Genomic DNA, 19277 nt, shown 5'->3' with positions numbered 1-19277 from the left:
GTTATATAATGAAATGCTGAAATTTCAGGCTGGGACGGAAATTATGCCCCTCGCGTATTTTAAATCAGACGATTTAAAGGTGCAGCACAGGTCATAAAATAAAACCTGCCCGAGCTAAAAGCGATTTAAAAAAGAAATAAAAAAAAAAACACTCTTAGTTATGGAAATGGCTTAATAATCTTTCATTTAGAAGTCCTTGTATGGAGCGACAACCGGAGCAATACCTTTGTTTGTCCTCTGGCTTAAATGCACCGTCATTTGAATTTAATGTGATTCATCTGCAAAGGAGCAGAGAGGGGAAGCGCTGCAGGATGGAAATCCAGTTGATGAATAGCGTGGCTTCGACTCGATGTCGAATCTCTCCCCGCAACATCCTCCCTCCGCCAGGACCGTTTACACTCACACAGCCGAAATGGATGCTGCCGGGTCGTCTTCGTCCCACTCGAGCTGTGGCGTGGCCTTTTAATTGAGTTCGTTCAGTCAACATTAAATAGTCTGTGACGGTGTATGCGTTTTTGCATGCTAATCATAATAAATTCACTCCAATTAAAAGGAAACCTGGGGAGGCATGCAGTCTCCAGGTCATGCTTTTTATGACTTTAAGATAATAGCGAGGGATCTGGATTTTTTTTTTCCCCCACTCATTTTGAAATACACCTTTATCTCATAGGAGACAGCAACTTATAATTCACCACACCTGCTTTGAATTGTGGTGGCAACCAGTGGCCTTATGCAAGACAAATGGTACAAACCTGTTTCTCACCAAGACACTTTCACTAACCAGTCGTTTTTGATTCTTAGTTATAAAATTTGTGAAATGATTTACAAAGGCTTGGCTCTGACAGCTAGCTAAACATGCAAATATTTTAATTGACCAATCAGGAACAAGAGCTCACGTTGGTTCCTTCACAAAATATCAAGTGTTTTACTAGGAAAAGAAACTTCTTGATGTCCGTTTTGGTCTATGCATCAAAAAACGCCTATAATAATCTAAGCTAATGTCTGTGAGTGTCTGTGAGACATTAGCTTAGATCGGGCCTAAGAAAAAAGACATCCAACCCGACCCAACCCCGTTCCAACGCAACTAATTAGCACTAATTAGTGAAATTAGCTTGAAATGAACCTGACACAGGATAGAAAAGCGCCACATTTGCTGAACTCCACAAAGCCAAAACATGTCTTGTCATCTACTACCAGTTCAATAAACTTCCAGACTTCTCACTCAGTAGTACAAGTTCTGTCATTTTTAGCATTAGCTTAATATCTTCAGCTCTGTTGTAACCACACGGGGAGTCGAGTACAAATTTTCTGGGATGTGACTGATAGGAGCAGAGCTGGGCGGGGCCGTGGGCACCTCACTTGTGCCATATAACTACAGTCCAACTTCTGCACCTTACTTTGTTTCCTCAACAGGATAAACCACTTACTCCTATATTTAAGAAGATTAACACAACTTTATATCTGTGCTGAATGTATTGTAGGCTTATTTAAAGCACTCCACAGAAGCACAACATGCACATCAAGCATGTAATTTTGTCCCGGTATGAATTCCAGGTTGGGCTATAAATCGAAACATTAACACTCCTACAGAGCAAGCAATGCTGGTGGATAAGGGTAATTTAGATCGATGTATTAACCCAACAATCATGATTTTGGATTGTAGGAGGAATTCTGAGTACCCCTAAGACCAAGTTTGATCCTGGGACTTTTTTGCTGCAAGCCAACATTGGAAACAACTGTTGGACACGTAGACGTAGGTTTTAAAATACAAAGAAAACAAGTATCTAAGCAGAATACGCAGGTGGAGGCCTATAGTTAACATTGCAGATATTTCCCATGCGCTTCATCCAGTTAAACAGCATCTTTTAGCAAGAGACACTAGAACTGTGAAGGCTGCAGTAAGGGGGAAGAAAAGCTGATGCTCCTGGTGCTGGTTCCCTTTCTTATTCTTATTCTGTATGTGCAGCTAATCGTATTTGCTCTATGCAGTAACTCAGCTAAGGGGAACAAATGACCCAGGAGTTCATGTAGACTCATAATCTTCAGCGCTATAATGGCAGGCCCTGGCATTAATGACCGTACTGCCATGGAAAATGTGATCAGTCTCTCTGCTCACTCAACCTCTTGTTCCTGCTAGCAAGTTATGAATCTACAGTAAGTCGCAGTTACTGACACAGATCTTAAAGGCAGGGAAATACTGGGAGGGCGCCGCTGCATTGAGGTTAATCAAACCGACTGTTTTTAATTATTTGGTCAAATTAAAAAGATTGTAAACTGTTGTTTAACTGTTGCCTGGTCTAGCATTATAGCCATGTTATGAAACAGTTCAAAGGTGAAAAAAAAAATATTTCTGACAATATCATTATACAGTCTGAGTACTCGGTGTATTACAATTTTTATGTATAATGCTATATATATATATATATATATATATATATATATATATATATATATATATATATAAAACAAAGATGGTTCTGTCTAATTAAAATTCCCAAATGCGACTCTGACAAACCGCCCAGCTGGTAATGTCAACATTTAGAGTATACTTAAGACCTACTTCACTTTTTAGAACCTCCTTGAAAATTATGTTCAAATTTTAAATGTGGTTATGAGATATATGGAAAGCTAAAAAGACGGTCGAATTTTTCTGGAGGTTAACGACAGGTGTGTGTCCCAATCAATTTATCAATTGGTAAAGACACAGAAAGTAGTCATGGTAAAGTTTCTGCCTTAAAGTTTGAATCCATACAGTCGAGATTAAAGTTGAGAAGCCAGGAAAAGTGTTTCCTCAGAGGAGACGTTTTGAGACATTAAAATCCATCCTGACTCGTTAAATCAGAGGTAACCACTTTACATGCAAACAGAATCGTAGCCACATTAGCTCAGCAACAAGCGGAGCGACAGCAGATGTTCCTGAAAAGTTATAAGCATTCAATCATTTGGACGGCATTGCATTGTGATGCTGACCCATTAGACACTCAACCTTTATAATTAGCAACGCTGTTTGTGTGGCGTCATTCTGGCTACAGGCTCTTGAAAGCTCACCTGTGCAGCAATAGCTAGCAACGACGTGAGAGAAGAAATGGAGAATAACACTGGGTTACAAAAAATTATTTTTTGGAAGTTGTTTATCTCAACTGAATCAGAATTATTTTTGCACCACTGAATCCAAAAATGACATCCATTTTTCTCAATCAGGTCAGGTTTTTATTCTAATTTTGATTTAGAGAAAACTGACTATCTGACTAAATTCATTACATTTTTGTGACATTATCACTTCATTTCCGTTAATATTTCTCATCCAACAAAGGTTTTAGGAGAAAAAACTTGTTTGCAGTTTGCACTACTTTTAGTTTTCTGCTTGGCTTTCCATAAATTTACTGGAGAATCCAAAAAAAAACAATTGTGTTTTGCCTGGAGTCACCTTACACTGACCACAGTTGGTTCTTTCATCTCCTGTCTGTTTTTCCTCTGTCTCTTCACTAAGCTCTTTCACTCTTTTCACTACGGTGGCAAATAACTCTGGTGATTAAAATCTAAAATTCTGTCAGAAGTCAAAAGAGGGCAACAAAATCTCTGCTTCAGTCCTAAGTAAGACCGTTCCCCTAAAATGCAAATTCATGCGTCAGCACGTTCCTCCGTACGCCGAGTCACCAGAAGGCTTCACATCAGCAGTTATGCAAGTCTCACTTTGATCCACATAATCAGTCTATTTTACCAGAAGGATTAACTACACCACACCAAAGAGGTGGGGGAAAAAAGGAAAGTGAAAATACTGACAGTCAGACTGCAGCAGCAGTAAAATGACAGATAAAAAGCGAGCGACAGGTAGAGGAGAGCGATCCTTGGTGTAATGTAATCTGAAAAACACCACAGGATTTCTACCAAAACGCATTGAAAAGAAGACTTGTATATTATAATGCTATTAATCAAGCTTGGACTCTTAGTTTTGTAACTTTCTCATTCAGTTTTAAGCCTTTAAATCTGAGTTTTATCATTGTTTTATAATCGTGTTCTCCATAGAGTTTGTCCTACTTTGCTGTTTGATCTGTTTCTTTTTTTAATTTGTTGCCAAGAGACCAATTCATTATGTTTACAACAAGTTTCAAGTTTTGAGATGGAGCCATCGCAGGTGTAATGTCATTCTGCTTTCTATTTTTCTACTGGAAGCACTTTCATATGTAGGAGCACTCACTAATGTGCTTTGAAAATCAATATAAAGCGAAATATGATTTATTTAGGGTTCATACTTTAAATATTCATAGAGGTTCGTGTTTAAATGTGTTGCTATGCACTTTAAGAAAACCCCACAAACACATTAATCACAAATTTCCCCCTCATCCTAAAAAAAAAAAAAAAACTCCACTTTTCCCTCTCTGTTCTGTTCAGAAACTTTGAAGATCAAGGCTTCCTGATTGCCTACTATGCCAAAACCTGACAAACTTTCTCCAGCTTTGTACTAACTCTACCACCTGATGTTTTTTTTTTTGTTTTTTTTTTCTCCTGTGATCTTTTTCAGAGGAAAAGCCAAAGGCAGAAGGGGAGGAAGAGGAGCCCCTGACAGGGAAAGATGAAGAGGAGCGACGTATAGCAGAAATGGGCCGTCCCATGCTGGGAGACCACGTCAAACTGGAGGTCATCATCGAGGAGTCGTACGAGTTTAAGGTGAGAAAGCTCCCTTTTTTTTGTAGCTGCGGCTTTAATTGGAGCCGTGCTGTTTGAGCACATTTATGTCGGGGCGGCTGCTGTTCAGTCATCCTTTTAGACACTTGCTTTTCTAAAACTGTATTTTAGTGCCATTTTTTTTCTCAGAATTTTCCCCTCAGGCCTACAGAGAACTCTTCAAAACACAAAAACTCCTGCTGGATCAAAGTGCTCCTCCGGTTCCAGTCGGTTTATTTTAATTTTGGTTACTGTCGACATAAAAGCATCAAGACTACAGAGAACAACTTGACCTTGCACTTCACCTCAACATGTATGCGTGTGTGTGTGCGTGTGCGTGTGTGTGTGTGTGTGTGTGTGTGTGTGTGTGTGTGTGCGTGCGCGTGCGTGCGTGCGTGTGTGTGGGTGCGTGCGTGCGTGTGCGTGTGTGCGTGTGTGTGTGTGTTTGAGATGAAATCCGCTCCACCCCATCAGTCTGAGTTTAAATGGTAATCCGTAAAGTGATTGCAGTATTTACTCATGACCTTGAACAATGAGGGGATTCAGTTACGGAGCAGTTAGTTTAGAGACAAATTGAGGGGAAAGAAAAAAAAACACACATTGGAAAACATCATTAATCATTACTGGGAATGGGCAATGAAACGCAAGTAAGATACAGAATCCATCAATGACAAAACTGGTTTATGTTTCAGTAGTCAGCCCCGTCAAACACTGTTGTACATTGATTTTGTGAGTGGTATTTAAAAAGTCATCTAAATATTAGGTTGCTATGAAGAAACAGTGGTTCACTTCACTGGTTTTATTGGATCTGACACGACCAAAGGTGAACAACATGTTTCTCAAAATCTCTGCATTCTTGTTGTTGTTGTTTTGTCTGAGGAACCCGGCATTAAATTGATCTTGTTTGTTTGCAGAAGCTTTAAAAGTTTTTATATAGATGTGCTGCCTTTGCTTGGGTTCCTGTTGGACACTCCATGAAGAGATCTTGATAAATACCTGCTGAAATATTAATCTGAAGACAGTTTGAAAACTTCACACTGAAAGCACCAAGTAGGTCCTGTTCATTAAACGTCTTAGGAAAATGTTGGCCACAGTGTGTCAGATTGCATATTGGAAATGCTAAGCTGAAGATAAATGACAAAATGCATTACAAATATCAATAATCAAACCAAACTGTGTGATCAATAAAAGATAAATAAAATTAGATTAGACTATAGTGGAAATTAAATTAGAAAAATAAGTCATCGCAGCTTTTGCTGAAAGATCCTTCACATTGATGTTGAAATTTTGGCAGAATAAATTTACCAAACTCTCATAAATATCTGCATTATTTGACTGACTGACTGACTGACTGACTGACTGACTGACTGACTGACTGACTGACTGACTGACTGACTGACGATACATATGCGCTCAACCATAGAGAGACAAAGAGGTGCGCATCAATCACAAGGTTACTCAAGTGCATACTTGCAAAGTTCAACGTCAAGAGAATTTACAAATGTACGTGTTTGAACTATAGGATGTTGTTTTTCTTATTATTATTATTTGCACTGCACATATTACAAAGCAGCTTTACTTTGTATTTGCGCTTCGCCTACAAACCTACACACTCGCAATGACCAAACAGTGGGAAGGCAGCACCGCTCCAGTGTACACACTTTGGCATCACAGAGTCTGCTAAAGGACATTAGCATTGGTCAGAGCCGTGTGACGAGGACACCAGCTGCCCTGTAAACACCTGCCACTTAGGCCTCTCTGCCCAGCTCAGGGGAGCATTAACTTTCACCCACATTTGGCCTCGAACAAGAAGCTTTTGCTCTGTGAAGTGGCTTCAGTCTGTCTTTGAATGCTTAGAGAGAAAAGGTCTCAAAAGGCAGTGAGGGAAAACGTCCCTGGATCCATTGCGACGTTTGTTAGTCTCCATGTATGAAGACAAAATGAGAACCGCTTCCTATTTTCACAGCCAACTTGAAATAAAGTCGTATTGATTGCGCCGCATTAAGTTGCACAAATGCCCCACAAAAGCCAGTGCCACATGTTGCAAACAATCGAACCTCCTGGAAGCAAACGGGAAAAGTGTCCCGTCACATCTGTGTGTCGCTTTCTCACTTCTCCCACGCGCTCCTCTCTTAAGACGGGCTTAGATGTAATTACCATCCATGTTGCGTTTTGTGTGCGCTAATGCATGTTCTCCTGCCGGTCGCTCCACCTACACGCTCACTTCAGACAGACAATTAATATCTCCCAGTAATGGCTTGCTGCTTGACGGGATCCCGTACTTCGTCGATGGCTCCGGCGCATGAAATTACACTTCTGTGTGCATCTTCGTGGAATTGGATCCCGTAGTTATCCAACGCTGTGCCCGTCAGCCGGCTGTGGAGTGGCACGGAGTTTGACGTGAGGCGACAAGAAGCAGACTGAGCTAGACTGAGTTTAAAGAAATGAGATGAATTTCATATCAATGCTGATTATCCAGCTTATAAGGGGGCGGAAAAAATGTGGTCTTTAAAATTAGCACAGATGACTTTCACGTTCCTGCATTTCTTCTGGATACTCAGCTTTTTCACATTTCCAAAGTTTCACCCTTTTGTAAAACTCCAGAAAGCAAAGTCAACGTCCACAAATGACATCCAGACGATGAGATGTTCCAGAAACCGTGCTGTCCGTGCACAAATATTCACTCCACATACAACAGAGTGAAAATGGATGGAAGTGTGTGTGTGTGTGTGTGTGTGTGTGTGTGTGTGTGTGTGTGTGTGTGTGTGTGTGTGTGTGTGTGTGTGTGTGTGTGTCTGTGTGTGTTGTTTGGGAAGAAGGAGTTTCACAGCGGCGGCGAGGCACTGTTTACGTCCCTGAGCACCATTCAAGACAATTAGCATCTCATTTTTCTTCAGAAGTGCACAGAAAGAAAGAGCGCCATTCCCACTGCTCCTTTGATTAGCATGTGTGAGTGATTGCGTTTGCTCGAGTGTTTGTGTTACCTTAATCCACCATGATTCCTTCCTTTTTAAGGATTAGCTGACATCCAAATGCTGAGAAAACAGTGAGAGCAATCAAGCAAAAAGCAGAAAGTCTGAGACTGAATGACGTTTTGGGGAAAATGCAGAAACTGACTGAAATGAATTCTAATAACTGATATAGATATACAGAGGAGCTACGTGAAGATGATCAAGTGCAGTAAAAAAGTGCAGTAAAAGAATAAACATATTGAACCTGAATCTTTGAGTGGATCTAAACTGGTTTTCTTTCATAACATCTTTATTTTATGAGACAAATCTTGGAGTGTTTTTGGTAACTTCAAAATAAAACACCGGTAAAGCAAGCAGGTGTGAAGTATCTTGTTTAAAGAAGTGATGAGCTTCTATTAGCACATATTAGAGGTCTCCTATCGCTCGGCTTTGACTACTCTGATAGAATGGGATGTTATTACAAGCACATGTTTTTTTAGTTTCTTGTGTTGATCTCAACCTTTGACGATGTTTGATTTGTTGCTCATCGTTCATTCATTATCAAAGTTTCCAAAATCTCTCTGTTGAAGCATAAAACTATTTTTTCTATTCCAAGAAGTAAAGCGGTGTTTTTCAGTTGCACATGAAACTGAAAATAGAAGAACATGGAGATTAGTTTCTTGCTTTAAACTGATTGTTCGGTGAAGTTGTTGAATAATAGTGACACTTAAATTAGTGCTTTTTGGTTTATTATATTTTTTCCTCAACAAGATGAATAAGGCGAAATTTTTATTTTTGTATTTTCTGTCAACAGGCCGAGTTAGTCATGAAAATGTATCACATTTCCTTGACATGAAGATGGAATTGAGTTGGCAGTAATCCTAGATCAGGAACCTTTTTTATTATTATTTGAAATACAATCAGGCGTATAGATATAAGACCATATCTTATTGTATTTATTTCCCTTCATTTTTATGTTTTGATTCAGATGGTAGCCAATTTTCCTCTTCAGTGACTTTGCTCTTTTTCTCTCTCTTTCTCTCTTAAAAGTTATGGTTGGTTCCCGTCATTTCAAGGCTCTGACTGGAAAAAAAAAAATCTGAAGAAATGTTGCCCTTTTTAGTTTACGTGACCTAAACTACCCGAATAATGACGTGAAATGGAAATTCCATCTGCGATAATAAGAATCGTCTTCTATTCCTTTGCGTCTTAACAGAACACGGTGGACAAGCTGATAAAGAAGACCAACCTGGCTCTGCTGGTGGGAACCAACAGCTGGAGAGACCAGTTCATCGAAGCCATCACTGTCAGCGCAGGTAAGGGCCATGGCAAATAGAAACTGGGCTTCACGCGCTTGGATTCGGCTCTCCGCTTCATCTGGACACGCTTAATGATTTCTGTGAAGCACGTGCTTAATGGTGCGATGAATTTAATTTACTTTTAATAGGAACAGCTGCGCCTTTATGTCTTTTGAGGCCCCTCACGCGCTCCGCTTCACGCATACAAATGACGAGCACAAGCTGAAAGATTAGAAAACTTCAGGTTGTGATGAAATGGAGTGGAGTAATATCACGTAGCCAATGGTTGGCTGGGTGTAGGTGTTGGTTATATTTGTTCTCAAATGGTTTTTAACTGATAAACTGACTAAATTCGATGTGATGAAAGAAAATGCTGTATAATTTTACCTGTTAAAGGGGGAAAAAAACATCCTTCAGTTCATTTTGGGTCCTTCAGCTCCTATTGCAAACGTGCATAAATCCACCAGAAATGGAGCCATTTATCAGTTTCACTCAGCATTTAGTTGTGTTGTTTTGCCACACAGACTAAGAACTTATCGCATACTTTGAAAACACCTTTAACTTCTGTTGTGTGAAATCTGTCCAGCTTTCAAACTGATGCCCACGTTTCCCTGTTTATCAAAAATAAGCAACATCGCTCCTGGAGGCTTTGGGCGACTTCACCTGACTGAGGGATTATCATCCCATTCTGCCTTTTCATTGGGTATTTGTTTTACTCTCGTAAGCAAAATACCATAACATATGACAGATTATGAATCCAGATAAAAAAATAAATTACATTTCAACTGAGCCGATTTTAGTTGATGGCTTTAAATCATCAGCAGTAAAACATGAAAGCTGTGGGGAGAAAATCTTTAAATAATACCTCTGTTAGGACAGGTTTCCTGTTCTAACATTAGAGGCAAAAGTGCTTTTGCCTCTAATGGTTAAATACGTTTGAAAGTTGGGTAACATGAGTTAAATAGCAGAGATGTATAGCAGTTGATGAGTTTTTTTATGTTAGCTGCAATACAAAAGGTTTTGGCTTCAAAAAATATCCAAACACAGTTTAAAAACAACGTGTCCAGCAAAAACACAAAATTCACAATAAAATGATTTTATTTTATTTTTATCAAACACTGACCAATCACATCCTAAAATAAGTCGACCACCTGAATTTTCATACTCCATTTACATAAATGCTAATTTATATATCAATGTTGTGAATTTTTATGTTGTTTTAAACTGTCTGAGCCTATCAAGGGTGTAAGGCTGTTTTCACACCTGATAGTCCTTTAGACTCGGTTTGATTGGGGACCAAATTTGCAGCATTAGTTACATTTTCAGCCGATGTGGTTTACTTTCACCCTGCCTGTTCCCCTCCTCACCTGTGGTGGCGCCGCAACAAGAACCACTGTAGAAAACGACACAAACACCTCTGAACAAGACACTGAGATAAAATGCAAACAAAAATGAAGTGGTGTCAGAATTTAGCGGTTGTAGGATTTCTCTCTTTCTCCCGCTAGTGCTAGACTCTCCCATTTGTTTTGGTTGTATTTACCCAGAATGCCCTGTGCTACAGCTGGCTTCCTCCTTTTGGAGCGGGCTCCGGTTCTGCTTGGCATTCACATTTGCATTCAAACCGTGCCAGGGAGTTTGCTTTCTTTGGTCTGCATCAGAGTTTGATTACACATTCACACCTCCTCAAACAAACCAGACTTTCTTGGCAAGCAAACTGGGGTTTAAAGCAGACAAAGCAGGGCTAGTTTGAATTCACCGTAGGTTACACAACAGAAGACAACAACTTCATTTAAGACCTCTCCCTCACTTTGAGGGTCAGCTCTAAGTTGGTAGCGATTCAGAGCATGCATCCCTTCCAGCCCCAGAGTAATTCGGAGTAAATCTGCTCCTCTTGTGAAAAGATTAATTGTAAGATAAAGGACGATTTGCTGTAGCGCCTCAAGCTAGCACAGCTCTCCATGTTTACAGGCTTATTATTGTTTACTGGAGAAAACCCGCAGTGTCCTCATTATCTGCGGTTTATGTTGTCTGAGCATATGAAAGGTGAAGGTCATACCTCAACAACTGTACAATCAGAAGGAGACACAAGAAAAAACAATTAGTTCTGGCATGTGAACGTAATCCAAATAATTGAATTGATAATTGTGATGTACAGCTGAAAAGAAATCTTGTTTGTTTCAAACCCATTTATGTAGAATCATTGTTTGGAAAGCTCATACACTTAAGTGTCTCCAAATTAGTTTATCTGGTGGGTTTCTGTGTGTTTGTGCTTTTTTTTTTGGAGAACCTGTTCCACTAAAAAAAAAAACCTGTCTTTACCCTATTATCTGGGATTAGCTGGTCTACAGTGACAGAGTTCAGTGTGTGTGTGTGCGTGTGTGTGTGTGTGTGTGTTGGAGCAATAGAGCGAGCGCAGTTTTCCCCCTTTAATAAAAGCATTTATTTGGACACATTCTTTGTCTTATAGCACACAAGTGGCATAAGAAATTACATTTACAATAACTCTGTTTCTGCTTAATGAAATCATTTAGATCCTTAAAGATCTAAATGATCTTTAAGGGCAAGTAATGTACAAAATCCACATTACTTGCCCTTAAATACGTTTTGTTGTTTGCTTGGAGTATCTAGTTGAATTTAGTCTCTCCTAGTGCTGGGTAAAAATCTTTACATTCTACTTGGGTCACATTTTACAGTCCGTTCAGTTTTCTCTGTCCCCTGTTACGTTTTTTTTTTTTTTTTTTTTAACTGTTACGTCAATAAGTATTTGCTGTGGAACTGCTGAACAAGGTCGTAGCTAGCTGAAAGTCGTTTTCGCTAATCGGCCATTTTTATTTCTCACGGCAATTTTGTAATTTAATATCAAGGATGCCAAATCTACAAGTGGATATGTCAAGATGTTTGGTTATTAACCCACACAGTTCATTACAACATTCCTCAGCCTCATGGTGACTGAACTACTCATCTTCGAAGGGCTTGTCGCCCTTTGGTGGTGGTACATGTCCTAGAAAAATTACAATTTTACCAGGCAGTTTGAAGAAGTTCAGACTTTGTCTGATTGAGACGCCTTCTGCTTATGCTAGCTTTTAACTCCTGGAGGAGATAACCGTACTGCGTGCTTAGAATAGTATTACATCAACAGTTTGGCATTGTTTTTACCTTTTTCGTCTTGAAGAAGGATCCGGATGATGCAGTGATGTTCTTGGCGCCAGCATTAGCTGAAATGGGTGGAGTGGAACACTGTGCTGCCTGGAGGAGGCAGGGTGTGAAGTTCCTCATTCATATTTAAAGAGACGGCACCAGAAGGAGTTTCTCTGACACATCGCAGAAAAGGGATAGATGGGCTTATGGAGCTACAATAATGATCAACTCATTTTGAGACTAAAGCATGGCAGTTCCACTTCATATCTACCACAACTGAATGATGTAAATGTGAAACAGAAGGATTTAAAAGCAGGATACAGTATATCCACTTTATCACACAAACACACAAAAAAACAAACTTTTATGCACACTAGGAAAGGAAAACGGAGAGTATTTTTCTTCTTTTTCCCTTTTTCTGGTTTTTTAAACATGAAGCCAGTTCAAAACTCTGAATTGAAAGTTTCTGAGAATGAGAGCTGATTGGATGCTTGAAGATCAAACCAGCAGTTTACTTCCAGCTGTGAAGCAAGACACGAGCGCGGGGAGAGTGGAGAGGGAGCAGGAGGGCGCTAACGGGGCTGACGAGAGAAGTCGGGCTCATGCTGAGTGTTAAAAGTGAAAGCACAGAAATGTTTATGCCTCATCGCAGCCTCTGTGGTTGCAATACACAATGCAATATAAATCTGCTTATCTGATATACATACAGAAAGGTGCTCAAGTTTGAAATGTGTTCATTGTCAGTTATTGGATATGTTTTGCTTGGCTAAGAAACCTACATGTAAATCCTGCTTGATGGGAAGAATTAATATTACAAAAATTCAATAAACAAAAAAAATGAACAGAGAAATGTTTTCTAAATCCTCAGTATTTGCTTTTCTTGTACAGATAAGAGAGGTTAATGATTGATCTCTCCACAGATATGAAAAACACGCCATGTCACCTCTACGGATGTAAGTGGATGATGAGTTAATGTTGTACCATATTATTAAATGTATAATGTGGTTCTGAAGGTAAGGTGATTTTATTTATATAGCACATTTTCAGCAACAAGTCATTTATTGTGCTTTACGTGAATTAGAAGAAAACACAAACAAAACAACAAACCAAAAGAAAGATGAAAAGGTAAAAATATAAAACTACCTATTGGTTCCCCAGGTTTAATAAGAATAAGTAGTCCGTAATCTATAAAGAAGTCAGGGATTCTTGTTCTGATCAAACTAGATGTTGCTTCTCCATGTTTGGTATGATTAGTGAGGTATAAAGCTAAGTGTTGGTTCTCCATGTTTGTTCCGACAAAGTATAAAAGAAAAAAAGTCAAAGATTCAACGCTGAGAATCAGGTGAGGCTAAGAAAAATGATGCGCAGCAAAAGAGAAAGACGGACCAAAACAAGAATCTTAAATGAAACAATGAATTTGAATTAATAACATAAAACAAAACTGAGGCTTGAAGTAAAACCCAGAGGGATTTTGTGCAGAAAGGTGACTTTAAGCTGCTTCCATTAACTATAGATAATAAACTCAAGTATCAAATCAAAGTCTTAATTTTATAAAATAAGTCTCAATCCAAGTTAGTTGTTGCAGAACGTCCAATCCTGACAACTTTTTAGGTGCAACAGTGTTTATGTAAAATGTTTATTGTCCACGTGGGTGCTTTAAAAGTCACAAGAATATTGCATTAAAAAAATATGTGCTAACGTCTCACTCATGTGCTTCCTTGGACTAGCCAGCAGCACAGACAGACCGACTCTAAACAGAGAGGTCGACCTTGGCCTGTTTCACATCTGCAAACAACTCAAAGAGCAGCTTCAAAGCTTTTCTTAGCCAACAGAGGCCTCCCTGTGCTTTGGCCAAATGTTTTCTGCAGGTCATTTTGTAAATAAAATGGACTATTTTTTTTCTTCTTCTTTTTTTGCACATATTGGATTAGTGACGCTGGAACAGACTGGAACTGTTTGGATTTTGTTTTCCATAGAACTCGCATCGACACGCCATGGAAACTGTTACACAACGAGCCCAAATGTAGACATGATGTAACGTGATGGATCATCCCTTCAGATACACGCTGCTGCTTCGAGGCTTTGAAGTCCAGAGCATCTGTCACCGATACTGTGGTGGATTTAATATCTACGACAGATAAGCTTTGTCTAATCTTTCTTATTCTCTATCCTCCTCATTGCCTACAGTATGATCTCTTATAGCCTCTCAGATGTTGGGATAGAAATAAATAACTTTAGGCCGGTTTCAAACATGTTTACATGTTGACCTGCTCCGTCATCTTCAGGCTTCAAGAGTCAAATCTAGACCTTGTGCTTTTTTTTAATTTTTGCCAAAACGCTGGAGAACGTTGAAGAGTTCAGCTTTAAATCAGCCCATCTGTTATGAAAACAGCTATGGGAAAACATTTAAGACCGTACCTTAATCCGACTACATCATTACGTCTATTAAACACACCCAACAACTCTTATGAGATCTTTATCTCAAAGCACAAAACCTGGATTTAGAGAGCCTTTAAATCCTCCAAAATGTCAGCAAGTTGATGTGGTGTGTGTGCGTGTGTGTGTGTGCGTGTGTGTGCGTGTCGTGTGTGTGTGTGTGGGGGGTGGGGGGATGTGTGGGGGTGTGCGTGCGTGCGTATGTGTAGGGGTGTGTATGTGTGTGCATGTTCATACTTTTGTGGGTTTCTAATTCTGTGTTTGGTGGCAACTGGAGACAGTTACTGACATCACACAGTGAAGACGGACCAGAAGACATGAAGCAGTGATTGCTGTGTGCAGTGCAGTTAATGTCAGGGAACAACTTTCACTTTAACACAGAAAGTTGAGTTTAGTTCTGTTTTAGGCGATATTTGATGTAAAATTTTCTCTAGAGCCTGTTTTTCAGAATGTATTTTATTCATCTGTGTCAAGATTAACAATGAATTAGTAAAATAAACTACTAATAAGTAAAAGAAACTGCAATCTTCACTTCCAATATATTATGGTACATTGTATCTCAATGAGCACATTAGGTTTTATAACGTAACAAAATGTGAGAAAGCCAAAACTTCTGCGAGACGCTGCGATGGCCAAGGAACAAATCAGGTTTGGTGCTCATAATCTGAGACGCTGAAAGGAACTTCCTAATTGCTCTTGCTAGACATCTGCATTACATGCATGAAAACATAGATGGAAATAATTAATGGCCATATGATTGTGTGTGTGGGTATACATTGCGCATGCTACCCAGAAGGCGAATCAGACCCGTGTGTGCTAATGTCGTTTTCTACAGCGTCTCTACCCTAAAGGTTATTTATGGCTCAAAGTTGAATGAGGTGACGAATCGTTCCCTAAATGTTTGCGTATGTAACCACTGACTGAGCCCGACTCCAAAAAGATGTGGGACAAGGGAAACGTATTGACAGGCTATTGGAGGGACGTAATTAGTTTAAATTTAGGGCTGATGATGAAAGCTTCGTTCTTCAGTGGCTGCAGACGAGCGTTTCGCATGGTTTTATGGCAGCTGAGGATATCTATGGCCTGGAGCTTTTCTCAACAGTAATGGAAAGCAACATCTGACTAGAACATTCAACACTGAGCTGATAATGTAGCTGAAGTGAGTCAAATGACTCGAATACTGAAAAAAGACAGAAATCTTCGACTCATTTCGGTTTTACGCAACAAGGCTGTATATTGTTTGGCTTTTGCTGTTATAAGTGTAATTAAATCTAAAGCCACTGAACGTGAGATTTAATCTGGTGGAACAAGTGTAAGTTACTCTAAGGAAGCAGAGCAAGCACCGACGTTCCCTCTTAATAAATGATTATTCTTTTGTATTTTATGCTGCATTCTGGTGCGCCTAAAAAGCTAGGTGTCGGTGCGGTTGATGTGAACTCTGGTACGGTTCAAATGCAGAAGTGAATGCCAAGCAGGCTCCATTATTAATATTTGCTCTTGGAGCAACAACCAGATGCAGCCTCTCAAATTAAGCACAAACTGCAGGTTGGATATGAGTTGGGGGGGGGGAAAACCTTAGATGATTATATGTGTCTGATTTTAGTAAAGCGAGAACAGTCTGGTGACTTCAAGCTTTTCTACACAGATTTTCTGCAATCTCCTGGAGGAAATGGAGTACCATTTGTGGTGGTAATGATACCTTCTTACCAAAGAATCAGAACCCGTCTGCCTAGAAATGCACGTGGTATTGAAAACATTTCAGAAAGGAGCATCATGTTCTGGGCAATCAACAGAAATGGTGCGGTACTTGAGCAGGTCGAACACATAATGTTATGCTGGAGACGTCGGCACCTCATGAACACAAAAGCCTTCATGCAGGCGTGTCGGACGTCCTGGTAACCCTCATCCAAGACTACATAATTGACAAATTTGGAGATTGTTGACATATGATTGTCCACAGATCTGACGGAGAAGCACAATTGTTAGTGATTTAAGCACAAAACATCAAGAAAAAAAAAAAGATAGCAATGCTGTAGCATCCTTGATTAATCAAGATTTCATTCTTATTAGGTCTTGATGACTAAAATATTTAATGGCTGCAGCCCAGGATAATATTTTATTAACTTGAAAAGAAAATATACCAGTTTGATTCAGGAGAGAATGCATAAAAAATGCATTCAAACACTTCAAATGTCCATATGCTTTGGTTAAAGAATGATTAAAGAAATGGAAATGAGTAGATTTTTTTTTTCTTTATTGATGCAAGAGATTGCATCACTTTTCTAACAAGATTGGAGCTTAACAATTGTCTCCTGATGCTGTTACTGAATAAAAGTGGTAGTAACCTTGACACGTCGGTTCTCAACAAAGTTTAGAAGCAAAAACAATAAAAAATTACAATAGGCCTTCGCAGCGCTTAGCTGCTCGGGCCTAAATATATTTTTCTTCACAATTAAATTAGAATTTTTCAAACCTGCACCACGGAGGTATTAAACAGTGCAGTTTACTCCTTATAAAGCAGAATTACTTTGGCCTTAAGCCAGGTAATGCTGCTGTCAGACCAGAATTACACCAGATATCAATGCTATGTTGTGTGTCTGTGACGACATATTACATGTAAATACTACAAAATCACGTTGTGTACTACTACATTGAAAAACGAATCATAAAATTTCACAAGGAGGAAGGAGCGCACTGTAATTTATGGACTTGTTGGCATGTTGCTCAAACAAGAAACAAAACAGATTTAAAGCAGGCAGAGCAAAACAGGAGGGCCAAAAGCCCTTCTAATAACAAATTAAAACTACACCCTTGAGACGGCGGCATAACGAAGCCAATTTTCAAGTGGTAGCCTGTTTGCTAAATAGATTGAGAGAAAACATTGTGGTGTTATAACATGGTCGAAAAGGGGAATGAGCAAGACGAACTGGAAGGCACATGCAGCGACAAAAGGGGAACAAAACAATGGGAGGAGTGAGGGGGGAGAGGGAAAATCAATGGACAGGAAATCAAGGTGCTGAGGGGGACTGCTACGACAACAAATGAGCGGGACAAAGAGAAGGGAGGGAAAAGATGGATGTCCAACCACTCCTCACTCCACTGCCCTCTAATTACTGAATCCACATTGTTGTTCAATCACCCGCTCCTCTGTGAGGGCGTGTTATTTATGGGCGTCTGTGTGTCTACACCCGAGGGGAACGTGGGTAATGTGGCACTCACGGAAAACCACTGAAAGAAGACAAGTACAGAGAAAAGGTGTATTTGCGGAGGAAGTCAAGAGGATGGGCCATGCCAATAAGGTGAATGGATACAAAGATAGGGAAGACGTGTGTAGAACGGCATCAGGCCCGACTAAGAGCTTCAGCCTGCTTTAAAGGGGCAGAATTATGTCAAATCAGCTTTTGAGTTTTGCATCATGTCATTATCTTCTTCCCTCATCAAAATCGGCTGAACTTATTATGTGAACTGTTGCTCAGTCCCGTGCTCCCATGAACGTTTGCAAACGCTTAACAGAAGAATAATGTCGTCGTGACGACAGTGAAATGACAGAGCAAAAGCTTCTTAAAGAGACAGACGCCCAATTTCAAGGTGTAAAACTGCAAAGTCAAATTTCTTCTGCGTCATGTTTGATATGCAGCATTTTTATAACAACTGAAGATGACGTAGTTACTTTATTGAGCTATGAAGTGATACTATGTGGCCACAGAACGCCTAAGACTTCCCCTTTAAGCTTTATTTCTGTGTTCATGGTGTTTAACATGATTCAAAATAAATGTGAGGCCCTGCTTAAATCACACATACTCATATACACATATACTGAGCTCTATCTACTCAAATAGAAATGCAAGCCATGTTTTCAAATGTGAACGTTTATTATTGCCTAATGTTAAAAAAATGTTGCTTAATTTGCTTAAATATCCTATTGACTTGTAAGTGTTTTGGGGGTGACAGTTAAGGGTCATAAATGATTTTTGCAGGGCTCTGTATGTTTTTGTTTCCACGCACTGGCATAAAAAAATCCCAAAGTTGTCTTCCCACTGTCTCCCTTGAACAAAAGGTTTTTTTTTCCCTGTAACTTATAGATGATGAATAAGTGACTCACCAAATCGCCGATTATTTAATTGATGTGTTTATCACAGACTGTCAGAGACGGGATGACTTGTTCGATCATCAACCCAGAAACCGACTGTGTTCAAAACGGTACCGGAGCTTTGAAATTCAAATGTGCTTCACGTGGATGGACAGGAGATCTTTCCGGGCCAGGAATCGAAAGGCTGGCTCAGGCGACGCTTGAAGGTCCGCGACGAAGTCCAAAGCGAGGCTTCGGCTCAGAGCTCGAAGCTTTCGTGCGGCTGGAGGACCTGCCAGCCTGACTCCGGGTCTGTGTTTCAGCGTGTGCCCCTGACAGACGGCCTGACGGGACCGCTGGTGCATGAATACAAACACGAGCATGTCATTGGGGATTCTGGCAGACAGACCACGCTCACATAATTAGTCACACAGCTGTCCAACTGCAGCACGATTTAAAAAAAAAAAAAAAAAAGTCTCTTTTAGGTTACAAAAATATGGTTGTTTACTCAAAATAAAAAAATTTTATTTATTTTTTTAAATGCATGAAGTGAATAGGAAAAGACTTTGAAGCTCGAGAAATAATGTGAGCCTTGTCTAAGGCCTGCCAAATCTATTTTATAGTGGTTTCAATAATCAAAGTGATTTATTTCTGTGACTGCACTGAAATCGTCAAAGTCCAAGTGATGTTGATAAGAGGCATCGGCAGGGACAGATGATG

At 39.7% G+C, this 19277-nt stretch overlaps 1 protein-coding gene across 4 annotated transcripts in view; it reads left to right on the top strand.

Annotated features, from left to right (window-relative positions):
* The window catches only part of slc8a1b (solute carrier family 8 member 1b), a 151293-nt gene that overhangs the window by 115637 nt on the left and 16379 nt on the right, over positions 1 to 19277 (top strand). For 2 of the 4 annotated variants that reach the window (XM_081616396.1, XM_081616395.1), the window contains exons 6-8: positions 4523 to 4668; positions 8833 to 8932; positions 12973 to 13005. In XM_081616396.1, the coding sequence (XP_081472522.1) occupies positions 4523 to 4668; positions 8833 to 8932; positions 12973 to 13005 (279 nt within the window). The remainder of the gene's footprint in view (positions 1 to 4522; positions 4669 to 8832; positions 8933 to 12972; positions 13006 to 19277) is intronic. The other 2 variants (XM_008428820.3, XM_008428819.3) reach the window with 1 other exon arrangement.

Source organism: Poecilia reticulata, chromosome 15, assembly GCF_904066995.2.
Source record: "Poecilia reticulata chromosome 15, P_reticulata-male-v2, whole genome shotgun sequence".
Taxonomy (NCBI): domain Eukaryota; kingdom Metazoa; phylum Chordata; class Actinopteri; order Cyprinodontiformes; family Poeciliidae; genus Poecilia; species Poecilia reticulata.
This window is presented reverse-complemented; position numbering and strand designations above follow the sequence as displayed.